Source organism: Benincasa hispida, chromosome 11 (genome assembly GCF_027475165.1).
Source record: "Benincasa hispida cultivar pf3 chromosome 11, pf3_genome.v1.1, whole genome shotgun sequence".
NCBI classification, from domain to species: domain Eukaryota; kingdom Viridiplantae; phylum Streptophyta; class Magnoliopsida; order Cucurbitales; family Cucurbitaceae; genus Benincasa; species Benincasa hispida.
Genome location: NC_143488.1, coordinates 3,776,331 through 3,792,956, shown reverse-complemented (window position 1 = coordinate 3,792,956; position 16,626 = coordinate 3,776,331). Strand labels below are relative to the sequence as shown.

The 16,626-nt window shown below is 40.0% G+C and overlaps 1 protein-coding gene across 1 annotated transcript; it reads left to right on the top strand.

The window, feature by feature from the left end:
• The first annotated feature begins 13,509 nt into the window (after window positions 1-13,509).
• Window positions 13,510-16,244, top strand: LOC150032324 (zinc finger BED domain-containing protein RICESLEEPER 2-like). The gene is made up of 2 exons (XM_090306712.1): window positions 13,510-13,597; window positions 15,829-16,244. Exons 1-2 carry the CDS (start codon window positions 13,510-13,512, stop codon window positions 16,242-16,244), a joined length of 504 nt encoding a protein of 167 aa, XP_090162838.1.
• The last annotated feature ends 382 nt before the right edge of the window (window positions 16,245-16,626 follow it).

Here is a 16,626-nt window from a genome sequence, read left to right as displayed (position 1 = left end):
TTGCACTGAGTTCACCCAGCTGCTATCTGATATAGGGTAAATGATGCCTGCGTCCAGCCACTTCACTATTTCCTTCTTTATAACCTCCCTCATGGCAGGGTTCAAGAAACTATACCTTTCTATCGATCCCGTTCTTCCTTCTTCCAAATGAATCTTGTGCATGCAATACGAGGGACTGATTCCTCGAATGTCTGCCAAGGTCCATCCTAAAGCCTTTGCATTGTTTTTCAGGATCTGGATGAGTGCATCCTCCTTCTCCTTACTCAGCGAGGAAGATATAATAACCGGTAACATGTTATTACCTCATAAGTAAGCGTATTTGAGGTGTACAGGCAACGACTTCAACTCTAACACAGGTGGTTCTTCCAAGGATGGCTTAGTGCATTGCGATGTTTGTTCAGACAACTTGAGTGTTTCAAAATTTGATTTAACTTGTATTGCGGCGCAATCCTCCTCCCACATTGCGCCGATTCCAAAATCTTCTTCCTCTAACTCTTCTAGGGGCTCGTGCCAAGATTCTTCCTGCAATTTCCAACATATTGGCAATTCTCCATATCACTTGGGTATTTCAACGCATTGAGAATGTTAAACTTCACTTGTTGATTGTCAACTCTGATGGTCAGTTCTCCCTTCTGTACATCGATCAGTGCTCGCCTTGTTGCAAGAAATGGGCGACCCAAGATGATAGACACCTCTCTGTTAGCTTCATAATCTAATATGATAAAGTTAGTAGGGAAGATAAACTTATCTACTTGCACGAGTACATCCTCTATTTTGCCCTCGAGATGTGTTATCGATCTATCGGCCAACTGCAATGTAATCGTGGTTGGTCTTGTGTTGCCGATATTTAGCTTCTTGAATATCGATAAGGGCATTAAGTTTATACTTGCCCCTAAATCATACAGCACATTTCCGACCTTCTTCCCTCATATTAAGCAGGGCAATGTAAAACTCCCAGGATATTTCATTTTGGTGCGGAGGTTGTTTTTAAACAGCACATTGCATTCATATGTTAACGTAATTGTTTCATTTTCTCCGATCTTTCTTTTGTTAGCAAGTATATCCTTGAGGAATTTCACATAGCTCGACATCTGTTCCAAAGCTTCTATCAAGGGGATATTGATGTGTAGTTGTTAGAGGACATCTAGGAACCTCTGAAATTACTTACTATCATCTTTCTTCTTCAGCCTAGATGGGAAAGATGGGGGATTCCCCTGTACTACTTGTTTAGTTGGCTGTTCATTGAGGTCCTGTGCTTACTGTGTTTTAGTAATTGGAGGTTGCGTTGATTTTGAATTCAAGTCTTGCTGAGATTTATCTCCTATAGATGTACTTACTTTTGAATTGGTAAGTTTGAATTAATGGTTGATTGGTCATCGTTGACGGTTAAATCTACTGGTCTTTTTATTGAATCTGATACTGATGGCACATGGGCTGTTGTTTTACCGCTTCTCAATGTCACTGCTTGACATTGCTCTTTACCATATGACCCCGATGCTCCTGAACTGCTAGGCAGTGTACCAGGCACTCTATTCTTCAATTCAATTGCAAGTTGTTTAATCTGCTCTTCCAAATCTCTAAGGGAGGAAGCCTGCGATTGTCTAATTGTCTCGCTCTTCTTAACATAATGTTTCAATGACGTCTCTAGAGACGAGGTACTGTAAGAGGTATTAGATAAGAACAGTTGGTCATAGGGTTGTACACTTTGAAAATTACCTAGACTCTGGTCTGGATTAATGAAGACCGGAGGGTTGCCTTGATTCCTCTGATAACTGTTCTGATGAATACTGTGGTTCCCTGGTTGTGATTCCCGTCCCAACTTAAAGTTGGGTGATTCCGCCAATTAGGTTTGTAGGTGTTGCCAAACGGTTCATTGTAGACAGAGTATACGGGTTGTTGATTCCACGAGCAGACTTCTACTGAATGTCTCTCTCCACATTGAACGCAATTCATTGCGGCCACGTGTGTCAACGAATTGGCTTACGTTGATTCTTGAGAGAGATGTCTTTGCTGATTATCCATAGTCTGAAGGAGTGAGGTCATTGTGGTCATCTGCTCTACCAGGGTGCTCATTGCATCAGTTGGCACAATGGCACCTTCTGCTCTTTCTTGCTCCAAACCTCTTTCTTCAAGCCTGATATCTAACCATTCATCTGAATTTCGCGAAATGCGATCTAAGATTCTCTTTGCTTCCATATAAGATCTGTTCGTTAATCCTCCTGCTGTGGAGGCATCGACAACTGCTTGCGTTGATTGATCTAAGCCATTGTAAAAAGTCTCCATCAAAATGCAATCGAGAATCTCGATATGCGGACAGCTCTTCACTAATTGTCTGAAACACACCCAGACGGTGCTCAAAGTTTCATAACCCTTTTGTTCGAAGTTCAACATATCCCTCTGTTTCCTTTCATCGACGGCTGGAGGAAAGAATTTGTTCATGAACCTTTCGACCAACTGATCCCATGTGTTAATCTCATCTGGCTCTAACGACTGAGCCCACCTTTTTTGCTTCATCCCGCAGTGTATACGGGAAGAGATATAGTCTAAGTCCTTCTTGAGTCACACCAGGCATAGAGAATGCGCTGCACATGTCTACAAAGCTCGTCAAATGAACGTGCGGGTCTTCTCCTTTTAATCCTCCAAATTGCCCCGCAATCTGAATCATTTGCAGCATAATCGATCTTATCTCAAAATTCACATTCTCCTCAACAGTAGGTCTTGAAATTCTTGGCAAGAAGTTATAATAATCCGGTGCCGCATAGTTCCTCATAGGGATGTTGCGGTCAGCAGCAAGAAAAACTGGATCTTGCACTGGTTGGTTCACCTCATGATTCCCTGTAGGTGCCTCATTGTTATCTGCCATATTTCTTCTCCGCTTAAGTCGGCCCTGATGTGCTCTTGTGCAAAAAATATACCTTTGGGTCAGCTTAGAATTTCGTGATCACTCCAGTACTCATAAACTGTCAGATTGTTCTCCGCGATTAAAAGCCAGTACAAAGAGAATTGTTCTGCAAAATATCACAAACGTATTCAACACTAACCGTTACCAATCCTCGGCAACGGCGCCATAAACTTATACAGTGATGAATTGATGTTCTCTAAATAAGCATATGTGGATATGGACAATGATGAATGTGAATCATACAAGCTCATGTTGCCATAAACTTGATGACTTGAAAGTTCTTGAAATGGTGGAGTGAATATTCCTTCTGTTACGTAATCAATCCCGTCAGAAATGCACAACGGTTAGCTGTACACGCATCAGAATCCTCTACATTTATGTTACTCTTTACATCTTCGATCGTTTTCCCGCATGCAGTGTTATTTTTTATTACCGCATACGGTTGAGATTGCATTGATCGCTTAGCTCTTGATCGATTGTCGCATGCGTCATCACTGCATTAATCGTCTATTCATTTCTGATTGATGGGTGCAATGCGACGTATATGCGTTGTTCTTTTTATCTTGAGCCTTGAACGCATGCGGTGACTTGATTTCCTTTCAAACAGACTTGAAATATTCTTTTCTACCATCGCAATGGTGTCAATGGGTGTATTGACGACAATTTATAATTCTCGCATTTTTTAGCTAATTTCTATACAATTGACGCAACTTTCCTTCCTTTTGGCCACAATATCTAAATAAAACAGTATAAATAACTTGTATTTCTACAAGTTATCACTTATCAAATTGTTGTTCATACTCCTCCACTGACATAACTCCTTGTCTCAAGTCCAAGCATTATGCCTGCTTGTTGTACCGGGTGTTGGCCGAAAAATACTTCTTATAAAAGTGCTCTTTTAACTGCTCTCAGATTGCAAGTTTCCCACCAATATCAATCATCTTCTCTGCTGAATGCCACCAAATTTCCGCGTTACCAGTCAACATGAAGATTGCGCATTGAAGCTTGTGCTCTTCCGAGCACCTCATAAAATGGAATATTGTCTCAATAGATGAAAACCACATATATGCCTTGGTGGGGTCCCCTAACGATCCATCAAAGGAGCGAGGTTCATACTTCTGAAAATCCCTCAGATGTTTAGCCTCAAGAGATAGGCCCTAAATGTCTCTATTCTGCGGTCGTGTTTGTTGTAACTACTTGGGTGGCATCGGTTCCTCCCGAGCCTGCGTCTAGGCAGTCTGTCCTGCCATCGTGCTATGAATCAGCTCCTGCAGCTTCCCCATGAGGGAGGATGCAACAACTTCACTAATTCTGGCTTCCATTGCCTTTTCATTAATTCGGGTCATAGGCGGATTCGGAGCTGCCGGAATAGTCTAGCTACTCTCAGCTCCCTCTGCTTGCACTCCTTCTCTAACTTTCTTTCTTGCTCTAGGTTTATGTGCCATGTTCTGTGATGAACTCATAAATTAACTATCTATCTCTGGATCTTTCTCAGAAATCATGCTATTAAAACACTACATCAATATTCTCATATATGCAATGAAACTTCATTAGTAGGACATACCTGGCGATGACGAGGGAACCATTACTGGGCCACAGGAACTATCTAGACTTACGTAGTAAGTCAGTCTATAGAACCCAAAACATGGGCTCTGATACCAACTATAACGACTCGAACCCCTAGGACTAAAGTTAGGCCGTTACTAAACACATGCATGCATGGAAATTAACACAACACTCTGTTATGGTGAAATAAATACTAATTAAATAAGGTAAATTTAATAGACTTTGCATTTAATTTCAAATATTAAAAACAACGGTAGGGTACCCATAAATCATAAATGATAATAAATAAATCTGGAAGCGATTCTTAATAGTAAGTTTTAAACATCAACACTGAAAGCTAAGAAAAACATGAAGAAAAGTTTAAATATCATGAGCGGAAGCATAAAATCGTCCCAGTGGCTCGATCACGAATTCTGCTTGTCATGCGCCGACGCGTCCCTACTCTTACCTGAAACATAAACATGAGAAAAGGGTGAGTATAAAATACTCAGTAAGTAACCCCACTACTGGGGTCAGGGTAGGCATCTATGCCCTCTAGATGCCTACCTTTAGTGGAACATATAAACTGCTCTAGTCCTCATGGGACACATATATACGTGAAAAACTTATTTCTATCCTATTGTGGTTAAGTATGTCCATTACCTCTAGTAAGTCCCGTAGGACCCACAACCTCTGGTGAATCCCGAAGGAAACACAATCCCTTACATACGCATGGCTATGCATACACCTCTTTCGTATACACATAACCCACTTAATGTGTACCTTTTTCGTACACCTGGTTAAGTATACACCTCTTTCGTATATACCTAACCTACTGAGTATGTACCTCTTTCATATACACATAACCCACTGAATGTATACCTCTTTCGTACACCTGGTTAAGTATACACCTTTTTTATATACACCTAACCTACTAAGTATGTACCTCTTTCGTACATCTAGTTATGTATACATCTCTTTCGTATACACATAACCCATTGAGTATGTACCTCTTTCGTACACCCTAGATCCTCTAGGTATGTATCACTTTCGTACACACCAGCCCTAGTACATCTCTTTCATGTACTAGCGCCTTTGGACGTGCATCACTTTCATGCAGTCACATAGTCTGGAAAGGAAAAAAGATTGCATCTAACTTCATATTACATTTAACATTCACCTAATCATGAATCCTCTAAAATCTTCTAATGAAGGTCAGGCTAGTTAACCTCAACATACGTAATTAATCTAGTATTAATGGATCCACTCTAGTACATCACTTTCATGCGCTAACTTATGTAACAATCAAACATTTGAAATTTCATAATACATCATATAACTTACACACTTTCATAATAAATCACATCAATAAGCACATCAACAAAATGCTCCAACTTTCACCTAACTTTAAGACATTTCCGAAGTAGTGTTGCTTAACTCATAATTTAGGATCATGCCCAATCATCCTTTTAATATATTTCATAAAATTCTAAATCATGCTCTTACATTAACATGCTTCAGTCATATTATCACATGCTCATATATCTTTTCTAAACAGTTCATTAAATCTCAGAACAGTCAAGATTATCCTTGTAACTAGTCTTACAATTCTCAACATTAATAAATCAAATACAACCATATGGAATCACATACCATCTCATGCTAGCATTCAAATGTCTTTGTGCCCAAATAAATCTTTGAGATCTCATACCAGAACATACATTGGTCATACTATACTATCCGTCCATCATGTTGTCATTCTGTCATATCATTCATTTATCATAGTAGCATACATCTAATGTCTGGCCCGTGGGCAGTTCCAATAGTAAGATTACTTACCTCAGACTTAAGCCCAAAATAACTAACAAGTTTATCTTCTCCTTAGAATGGAATAATCTTGGATCAAAGTTCCAAAGCTAAAGTTTAAGCTGAACTCGCTCCCAAACAAAACTTGTCGAAAACGATCTCGAACCCGCTAGACAGACATTCAACCAGTTTCCCAGACTCAAATCCAAAACTACCAGATCCTGCGAAACCTAACGATGACAGCGGTGATGGACGGCGAACAGAGGGCTAGAAGGCACTGCAGTTGGAGAGAACTTGAAGCAATGGTTGGAGCGGTAGCAGGGCGGCATACGTGTAGATCCGGAGGGCGGGGTAGAGCTTCTACAACGATGCAACAGGAGTGAGCTGGGTCGGTGGCGGCGGAAAACTCGGCTCGGATCTGTGCGGTCGAAAAACTTCGGTGGCTCGGACGGTTTCGGCGGTGGCCGTGAAAGCGGCGATGGAAAAATCCAGGGAGGGGGGGTCGGCGGATGCACGTGAGGGAGAAGGGAATGATTTAGCTTTTTTTTATAAAAGAAAATAATAATAATAATAAAAGGAAATAAAATCTACTTTATTTTATTCCTTTCCTTATTCCACTTTATACTATTAAATTCATTTTCTTCCCAAAATGAAATTAATTCCTGTCATGAATTCCCAAATTGAATAGTTTTCAAGGTGAAAAATTAATTCCGCAGCTACACTTGACTTCCAAAATTCCAAAAATGTCCTTAATTAATATAAATTACTGAAATTACATTACTAGCAAAATGTGCGGTGTTACACCCCCCTCTTACAACACACCCAACTCTTCAACCAATCCTGTGTACCCAACCTGTCCCTCACAGCTAATCACGTACAGAAGGAGTGGCACGGAATACCACCCCCCACCCACAAAATACTAGCCCAAGACACCCTAGGACGATGAGGACGCAAACTCTCCCATGCACTACCTATAGAAAATCGCCCCTAGCACCCGACTCCCAAACCGAATAATCCTCCCCCTAGGCCCCACTGCCTGCATAAGACCCAGATCTCAAGCAACTCTCAAGATACTGTAGGCCACCTCCAACCTCCTTCACTATCTAAGAACTCCGACAACCGCGCCTCTAAACTACCCTCTACATCATAAACCACCATAGACCCATATGAATCCAAAATTGCACCCCCCGGCAACCAAGGATCCCACCAAACAAAACAAGACCATCCATCGACGACCATCAAACAAACCAGATGCTTGAGTCTATCTCTACAACGCAAGATAGCTCTTAAGCACCAAAACCTCCCAATCTCACTCCGAACAGCTCACAAAGACTTCCCATACAAAACAGACGCCTCCACCCACGCCACCCATAATGAACCCGATTTAATTAAGAGAAGCCAAAGCAGCTTCATAATAGTAGCCTGATTCCATGAAGCCACATGTTTCACACCCAACTCCCCCTCCCAATGGTAAGCACACCTCAGCCCACGCCATCCGCACACCACCTCGACTCATTGCACTCCCCTTCCATAAATAACTACGTAATAGACGATCAACCTCATGAGTTACACACACAAGCAACACGAAGATGCTACACCAAAACACCTGAAAGGACTGCAAACAGACCTAACAAGTTGCAACCTTCCAGCAAAAGAGAGGGATCACGCTGCCCAGCTTCTAATACAAGCTGTAATCCTCTGTATTAAAGGCGCACAATCCATAGCCCTCAACTGACCAACCAATAACGGTAACGCAGAAACCTAACAGGCAGCGAACCATTAAAGAATCCCATAAACGTAGCTAGTTCCTTCGCCTCACCAGGCTCCACACCGCAACAAACATGGAACTCTTCCCAACATTTGCAACTAACCCAGACAGCCTTACAAAATCCGGCAGGACCTGCCTCACAAACTCCAAGAAATCTCTCTCAGCTGCACAAAAAAGCATTAAATCGCCTGTAAAAACCAAATGAGTCAGGCCGACACGCTCATATTGATCATGGAACCTAAACCACACAGGAGGTTTATTTAATAATCTGGACAAGACCTCCATCACCATCACAAACAAAAAAGAAGACAACAGATCCCCCTAACTCAACCCCTTCCTACAAGGAAAAAACCCCTAAAGGGAACCATTAATCATCTCAGAGAACGTAGGTGATGTAACACAAACCCTCACCCAACTGACAAACTGAAGCGGCATACCTATAGCCAGCAACACACTAAATAGAGAATCCCAATTGATCAAAGCGTACGCCTTCTGAAGATCTACCTTCAACACATAACTCGAATTCCCTCTGCCCTCCTTGTAGCCCCCATAAGCTCTTGACACAATAAAATGTTGTCGAAAATTGACCTACCAGGAACAAACATAGACTGGTTACCACTGATGAAAGAAGGCAACCACTGTTGGGGTTTATGCCCTAAAATCTCGTGTCCTGTAGTTTGTAAACAACTTTGTAAGAACACTTGTGATGTATAATATATATGATATTTACTTCATTTATTGACTTTGCACATTTAGATGTTTTTTATTTTACCACAAACCAATAAACTTAATATCCTTGGTTGTCTTTATGTAACTTAAGCATGTATGTAGTGACATACAAGTGGATCATGTCTTAAGTGACAACCAAAATAGTCTGTAGTATATGGATATAGGAGGAAAACCTTATCCTGGTAACAATACAAACGCGACCCACTTTGTGGAATTGTTACAAATGTTGTGACTTGTCACAGATGGTCTGATCATGATCATTCATGTAGTGTACATGCAAGCGGGGGCGTCCTATATAAGGAGTTTGTATAAGACCTGACCTTAAAGTGTTAATGTCTTTTCATATAGCTTCGTTCATGACTGAGACTTTATGTAGCAAATCTATCTATAATAGACCTTTTGTCTAAGGCGAGTTCCGTCTAGGCTGGGGTATTTAAGGTGACAGCAACGGAACACCCCTACTTTGGAACCTACCTAGAAAGATGATTTAGATAGATTTGAGGCATGGATGCAAGTTAAGGCCAGACCATTAAAGAGTTTAATGTGACTAATTGGACTTGTTTTCTTCTTCTTCTTTTTTTTTTTTTTTTTTTTTTAATATTTCAAAGACAAAAGTTGTTTTTGAGCAAACTTCATAAATGACTTAGATTATAATCAGTAGTCAGATTGTCTAGGTTAATAAACCCCTAGGTAGAACATTCAATGGGAGGTACTTGGGCATTTGATGTTTCATTTACACCTCTCGCATTTCTCCCTTATAGTTCACACCATGAGATATATCCTCGACCTCGTGACACCCTAGAAGTGTCCTCCTAAAGGATGGTGTTTGGGTAGATCAATATCAAGGTGGATGGAGAGAATGTTCATAGTAAGTAGGAGCTGGAAGTGCGACAACATATCCCACGGTCTCTCTTGTTAGATTGAATAAAGTTTCTGCGCATTGCCTCGTGGCACCCTGGGTGTGTCCCCCTATAGGATGGATGTTTTGCGCGTTTCTCTATTTGATCTCCTGTAAGAGGATAAGGTTACTTAGTCTCTTGTCCTAATCTACTTTTTCCCTACGGTGGGCGCATTAGGGCGGGACTTTAAGGCTGAAAACGAGGGGTTACACTTATGCGGGATTGTTAAGGGTTAACAGTTCTGGACCGAACAAATGGTAGCTATTAGGTTCAGTTCCAAGCGTTGGTTCTGCCTAATGGTTGAGAATGTCTCAACCCAGTGAAGGGACATCTGATCACCCCATCGGTGACGTTTGTCCTACCTCGCTGGGGCATCATTGCAAAATAGAAGTCTTATCACTTAGGTACCTGGAATCTGTTTTGCTAAAACTAATTGGTTAAAAAATGTGATTTTTTGTAAAGTCTTATAAAAGGTTATTCGTTTTTCCAACAACGGTTTTTAATGGCTACAACCACTATCAGTTTACTTAGAACCGAAAAATTGAATGGCCAAAACTATTCAAGTTGGAAACATATGCTCATGATGATACTAATCATTGAGGATCTGAAGTTTGTCCTTACGGAGGAATGTCCTCCTATTCCACCTCAGGACGCTACTCGAAATGTTCGGATGAAGTAGGAGCGTTAGACACGAGAAAACGAGAAGGCCCGAGCCTAAATCTTGGCCAGTCTTAGTGACGTGTTGGCCAAGAAACACGAGTCCATGGTCTCAGCACGTGAGATAATGGAGTCCTTACGGGGAATGTTCGAATAGCCGTCTGGACAGCTCAAGCATGAGGCTCTAAAACACATCTTCAGCTCCAAAATGGAGGAAGTCACATTTTTTCGTGAACACGTGTTGAATATGATGGTTCACTTTAACGTGGCAAAGATGAATGGGTCTAAAATCGATGAGGGCAGTCAGGTTAACATTATACTGCATTCATTGCCGGAGAGCTTCCTCCACTTTGTTAGCAATACGATTCTTAACAATGTGGACTACTCCCTTACCACTCTTCTGAACGAGTTGTAGACTTAACAATCCTTGCTGAAAAGTAAGAAGAAAAAGGGAGGTGAGGAAAATTTTGTCTCGTCTTCTAAAAGGTTCTATCGAGGTTCGACTTCAGGAACAAAGTCTGCACCTTCAACTTCTAATTCTGGAAAGGGGAAGAAGAAGAAGGGTGGTAAAGGTAAAAGGAATGCACTTGTTAACTCGCCACTTGTCGCTTAGAAGAAGCGTCCACCGCCGGTTGAAAAAGAAAAATGTTTCCACTGTAACCAGGACGGACATTGGAAGAGGATTTGTCCTCGTTATCTGAAGGAAAAGAAGGCAGCCAAGGCTAAGGCCAAGGCAGAAAAAGGTAAATGTGATTTACTTGTGTTAGTAACTTGTTTAGTGGAGAATGATGATTCTTCTTGGATAATAGATTTGAGTGCCACTAATCATGTATGTTCTTTTTTTCAGAAGATTAGATCTAGCGACAGTTGGAGGCTAGTAAGATGACGTTGCGAGTAGGCACCGGGCACGTCGTCTCAGCTGTGGCAGTGAGAGGCATCCAATTATCTTTACAGAATAGGTTTCTTATATTAAAAGATGTCTTTGTAGTTCATGAACTAATCCTGTAAAGTGTCTGTTACAATGAAATTACACTCTTTCTTTTAAATTGAATAAAGCGTTTATTCATAAGGATGGTCTTTAAATTTATACGGTTAAATTTGAAAACAAATTGTATGTGCTAAGACCGTTAGCCATAAGTTTCCTCCATAACATAGAGATGTTTAAATCTACCGTAACTCAATCTAAACGCCAACGATTTCTCCAAAAGAAAATGCCCAACTTTGGCACCTTCGATTAGGGCACATCAATCTCAACAGGATTGAGAGATTGGTGATGAATGACGTTCTAAACGAATTAGAGGAAAATTATTTACCAGTGTGCGAATCTTGCCTTGAAGGTAAGATGACTAAAAGACCTTTTACTAGAAAAGGTTATTGAGCCAAATAGCCTATTGAATTTGTACATTCTAACCTTTGTGGTCCTATGAATGTGCGAGCTCGAGAAGGCTATGAGTACTTTTTTCAGTTTTAATGATGATTACTCGAGATATGGGTATGTCTATCTGATGCAACGAAAGTATGAATCTTTTGAAAAGTTCAATATATTTAAGGCCGAAGTTGAGAATACTTTGGGTAGACGAATTAAAACACTTCAATCAGATCAAGGTGGAGAGCTTTTGGATTCTGAGTTCTAGGACTATTTATTAGAACATGGAACCGTTTCCCAACTCTCGACACTTAGTACACCTCAATAAAATGGTGTAGTAGAGAGGAGAAATAGAACCTTGTTGGACATGGTTCGTTCGATGACGACTTACACTTCCTTACTAGACTCGTGTTGGGGTTTTGCAGTGGAGTCTGTGGTGTACATTCTCAATTGTGTTCCTTCTAAGAGTGTTGTAGGAACACCTCTGGAGTTGTGGAACGGGTGTAAGCCAGTTTACGTCACTTTCGCATATGGGGTTTCCCAACACATGTGCTTGAAGAAAATCCCAAGAAGTTTGAATCACGATCGAGGTTGTGCCTTTTTGTAGGCTACCCCAAAGGTACACGAGGAGTTACTTTTATGATCCGTTCGAATACAAGGTGTTTGTTTCCACGAACGTTACTTTCCTGGAGGAGGATCATATCAGGGAGCACAGTCGACGTAGTAAAGTCGTGTTAAGTTAGCTTTCCAAAGAAACTACTGAAACTTCAACAAGATTTGTTGAAGGATCTGTTTCATCAACCAGAGTGGTTGATGATAGTTCATCTGGTAGGTCGGTTCCACCTCAAGAGTTAAGGGAACCTTGTCGCAGTGGGAGGGTTACGAACCTGCCTGATCGCTATCTGGGTTTCACGAAAATCCAAGCTATGGTGGCAGATGGTGACGTTAAGGATCTGTTGTCCTATCAAAAGGAAATGAAGGATGTTGATCGGGATGAGTGGATCAAAGCCATAGATCTCGAGATGGAGTCGATGTACTTCAACTTGGTATGGGTTCTTGTAGATCAGGCTAATGGGGTAAGACCTATAGAGTGTAAATGTAGGGGTGGACAACAAAACTGCTTAAATCGAATCAATTTACAAAAACGAACCGAATCAAATCGATTTATAAGAAAAATCGAAAAAATCGGTTCGATGCAGTTCGTTGGAATGTTAAAATCAAATTTAAACGGTTCGGTTCGGTTTCAAGTTTGAAAACTGATTTCTAAACTGAACCGAACCGTTTAAATATAAATATAGATTACATATAATATTAATATATAAAATATTAATAAAAAGTTAAAAATCGAAACGTTTCATTTCTTATTCGGCATCGTCTTGTTTTTTCTTCCGCTTTTGTTTCTTTACTCTTTAGGGTTTTTAAGAAGAGTGCTCGGAGACTACTTGCTGAGATGATTATAATAGATGAGTTGCCATTTAAATTTGTGTAGAACCAGGGGTTTAAGAGGTTTATGAATTGGACTTTGACGTTAGTAGAACCTAATTTTGTTCTTCCTTCTCGAAAAAAAATTGCTAAGGATATTTTGGGAATTTATGATAGCATGAAAGAGATGTTGAAAGACATTTTTGTGAAAGAAGAATATAGAGTGTCACTTACAACTAATACGTGATCATCAATCCAAAATATGAACTATTTGGTTTTGATTGCACACTTTATTGATTAAAATTGGAAATTACATAAAAGAATTCTTAATTTCACCCAAACTGAGAATCATAGAGGGGAGACGATAGGAAAAGAGGTTGAGAAATGTCTAAAACCGTGGGGTATTGAAAGGGTTATGACATTGACAGTTGATAATGCTTCGTTAAATGATACTGCCATTGCTTATTTGAAGAAGCGTTTTAAGCACATGTTGGTGTTAGATGGTGAGTTCTTGTATGTTCGATGTGTTGGGGTTGATGTCCTAAAGTCTCGTGTCCTAAAGTTTGTAAACAGTATGTACGAACGCTTGTGTTGTTAATATATGATATTTACTTCACATCTTGTTTATTTGCTCAGTTGCTTGTTTTATTTGCTTTACCACAAACCAATAAACATAAAATCCCTGGTTATCTGTATGTGACTCAAGCATGTATGTGGTGACATATGAGTGGATCATGTCTTAAGTAATAACCAAAATGGTCTGTAGTATATGGATATAGGAGGGAAACCTTATCCTGGTAAAGCTACGGACGCGGCCCACTTTGTGGAATGGTCACAAGTGTTGTGACTTGTCACAGATGATCAGATCCTGATCATTCATGTTGGGGACATGCGAGCAGGGGCGTCCTATACAAAGAGTTTGTATAAGACCTGACCACAAAGTGTTAACGTCTCGTTATATAACATCGTTCATGACAGAGACTTCACTTCACTAGAATGACCATAGGTAACATGACCTCAATCCTGTGTGAGTTGGGAACTCTTGTCATTGAGGGTGGTTCTTTGATTTGTATGGGTGCGAGTGGCCAGGTCGCCGATTCAAACCTACCATTTTGGGGATTCGTCTGATTTGGGAGCTAGAAACTCAGCTACACAAGATGGAATTCACTCCTTCCCCGAGGCAGGGGTAAGTAGATAGATAGCTCCCTTAAGGGCTGATTCCAGGGCTTGAACGTTGTGGCGACACACACTTTCTTTTAGCCTGAGAGGTGTTCACACATAGTTGGACTATGCTGTATTGTTCATTAGAGGAATTAGTGGTACTTAAGGAGTGAGATGTAACTATAGGGAAAAAACAGTAATTTGACCCAGCTGTACTTACGATCATCTGTGAAGGGTCATCGTACTCATGATTGTTTATATCCGATGGACAGAAATATATCTGTGGTAAGAAGAGTTCAGTTGTTGGTCTTTAGTGGAATGCCTGACAGTTAACGGATGGTGGATCTCGTGGCTAAAGAGTTTAGTCAGCTATTCACGGACCGTTGGAGCTTCGAGCCATAGGTCAATTAGGTCCCTTGGGTAGCTTGGATAAAGTCGAGAACCAGTGTTTGGGTTAATTTGAAATGTTCAAATTGACAAGAGGAAGTTCGATTATATATGATATAATTGGATTAGTTAATTATATATGATATAATTGACTAAATGTATGAGATACATTATTTTGGAGGAAATTAGATATAAATATAATTTATATCAAGTAGAGGAGAAAATATTATAGTAGATATGTGATATCAAACTATAGGTTAAAAATATAATATGATTATATTTATTAATATTTTAGTTGGTTAATTATATGATAATTAATCCAAAAATCACGTTTGGACGTGAGTTAGTGAAAATGAGTTGGTTATTGTAACCAATGAAATAAAAATGAAATTGTTTCATTTTTTGAATCGATTGTTCAATTGTCGTCCAAAAGAAAAAGAGAGGAGCGCGCTGATGAAAGTAAACGATCCCTTAAAAGAATCGAGAGCCTATACAATAGCTCCTTTCTACCTAAACGATCGTCCACCTCGCGCCTAAACGATCACACACTATTTCTTACACGATCACATAGCTTCTCTAAACGATCGTATAGTGTGCCGACTTTGTTAAATGATCGTATACGATTTCCTAAACAATCATTCAAGAAAACCTACACAATCGTGTAGCTTCTCCTAAACGATAAGCATTTTGCTATGCGATAGCGTCTTTTTCCCTCCCACTTGCTTATCACCTATACGATCCGTATTTCCTCCTTCCTCTACCAAATTCACTAAAGACCACACTTTGGGTTCTCACTCCGAGAATACCTGGGGCTCTTTTCTGGAGGTGTCGTCCCCGTTGCGGTCATGAGTTTGCGGTTGTTCGTGCTACTGTTGTTGACGCTGCTGCTGGGCGTTGGTAGATCGCGTGGAGGTGTCTGCTGTGTGAGTTCCGTAGATTGAAGATTGTCTTTAACTAGTATGGAAACTCATTCCCTTGTTATTTTGTTGTTTATAGCATGCCGTTAATTAAGATTTGTTTGCATAACTGTTCGGTTGAATGTATATTGTTGTATTTCGATCACAGTGAGATCGGAGCGATCTGTACGCGCTCATGTAACTCTTCGGTAAGAGATCCTTCACGATGTTGTGCACATATGTTGAACTTAATTGTATGCAATTGCCTAAAAGATGTGAATGATTATTAGTTCGAATTCAAGATGCCGTGAGGTTTGTTAGATCTTCTCCTGCTAGACTTGCCACATTTAAGAAGTGTATCAAAGAGGAGAACATAGATAGTAAAAGTATGTTGTGTCTTGATGTTCCAACTAGATGGAATTCTACTTATTTGATGCTTGAGGCCACTGTAAAATTTGAAAAGGCATTTGAGAGGTTAGAAGACTACGACATAGTCTACATGAATGAGGAGGAAAAACCAACCAACAGGGATTGGGAAATTGCGAGAATATTTACCAAATTCTTGTCAGTGTTCTATGAAGTAACTGTTAGGCTTTCAGGGTCTTTGTATGTTACTTCCAATACAGTCTTCAATGAGATTAGTATTGTACAGAGTTGTATAAAAAAATATTCAAGTGCAATTGTTCCTAATGATGTGCTTTTGTAAGAAATGACAACGAAAATGCAAAAAAAGTTTGATAAGTATTGGGGAAAAAAAGATAGAACAAATTTATGCTTGTATGTTGCCTTCGTTTTGGACCCTCGTTATAAGATGAAATTTCTTTTGCATTGCCTAAATCAATTATTTGATGTTGATGTGGCAAAAGCCGTAGGAAGTAAAGTAAAGGGTGTTTTGAGAGCATTGTTCAATGAATACAATTTGTCACTATCAGTTGCTATTAATGGTGAATCTTCATGTACCATTAAAAGTTCTCCATTTAGAACAAAAAGTGCAAGTGCTTCAGATATTTTCCGTTTTGATTTTGAAGATTTGGATGAAGATGATTCGCAAAGTGTGGATTCATAAGTTGATATTTACTTACTGGAGC

Bases quoted from the DNA above. Each gene is read 5' to 3' on its own strand.
- LOC150032324 (XM_090306712.1), top strand. From the start codon at position 13,510: ATGACATTGACAGTTGATAATGCTTCGTTAAATGATACTGCCATTGCT. The intron at 13,598-15,828 runs GTGAGTTCTTGT...AATGATTATTAG, and splicing joins GCACATGTTGGTGTTAGATG to TTCGAATTCAAGATGCCGTG.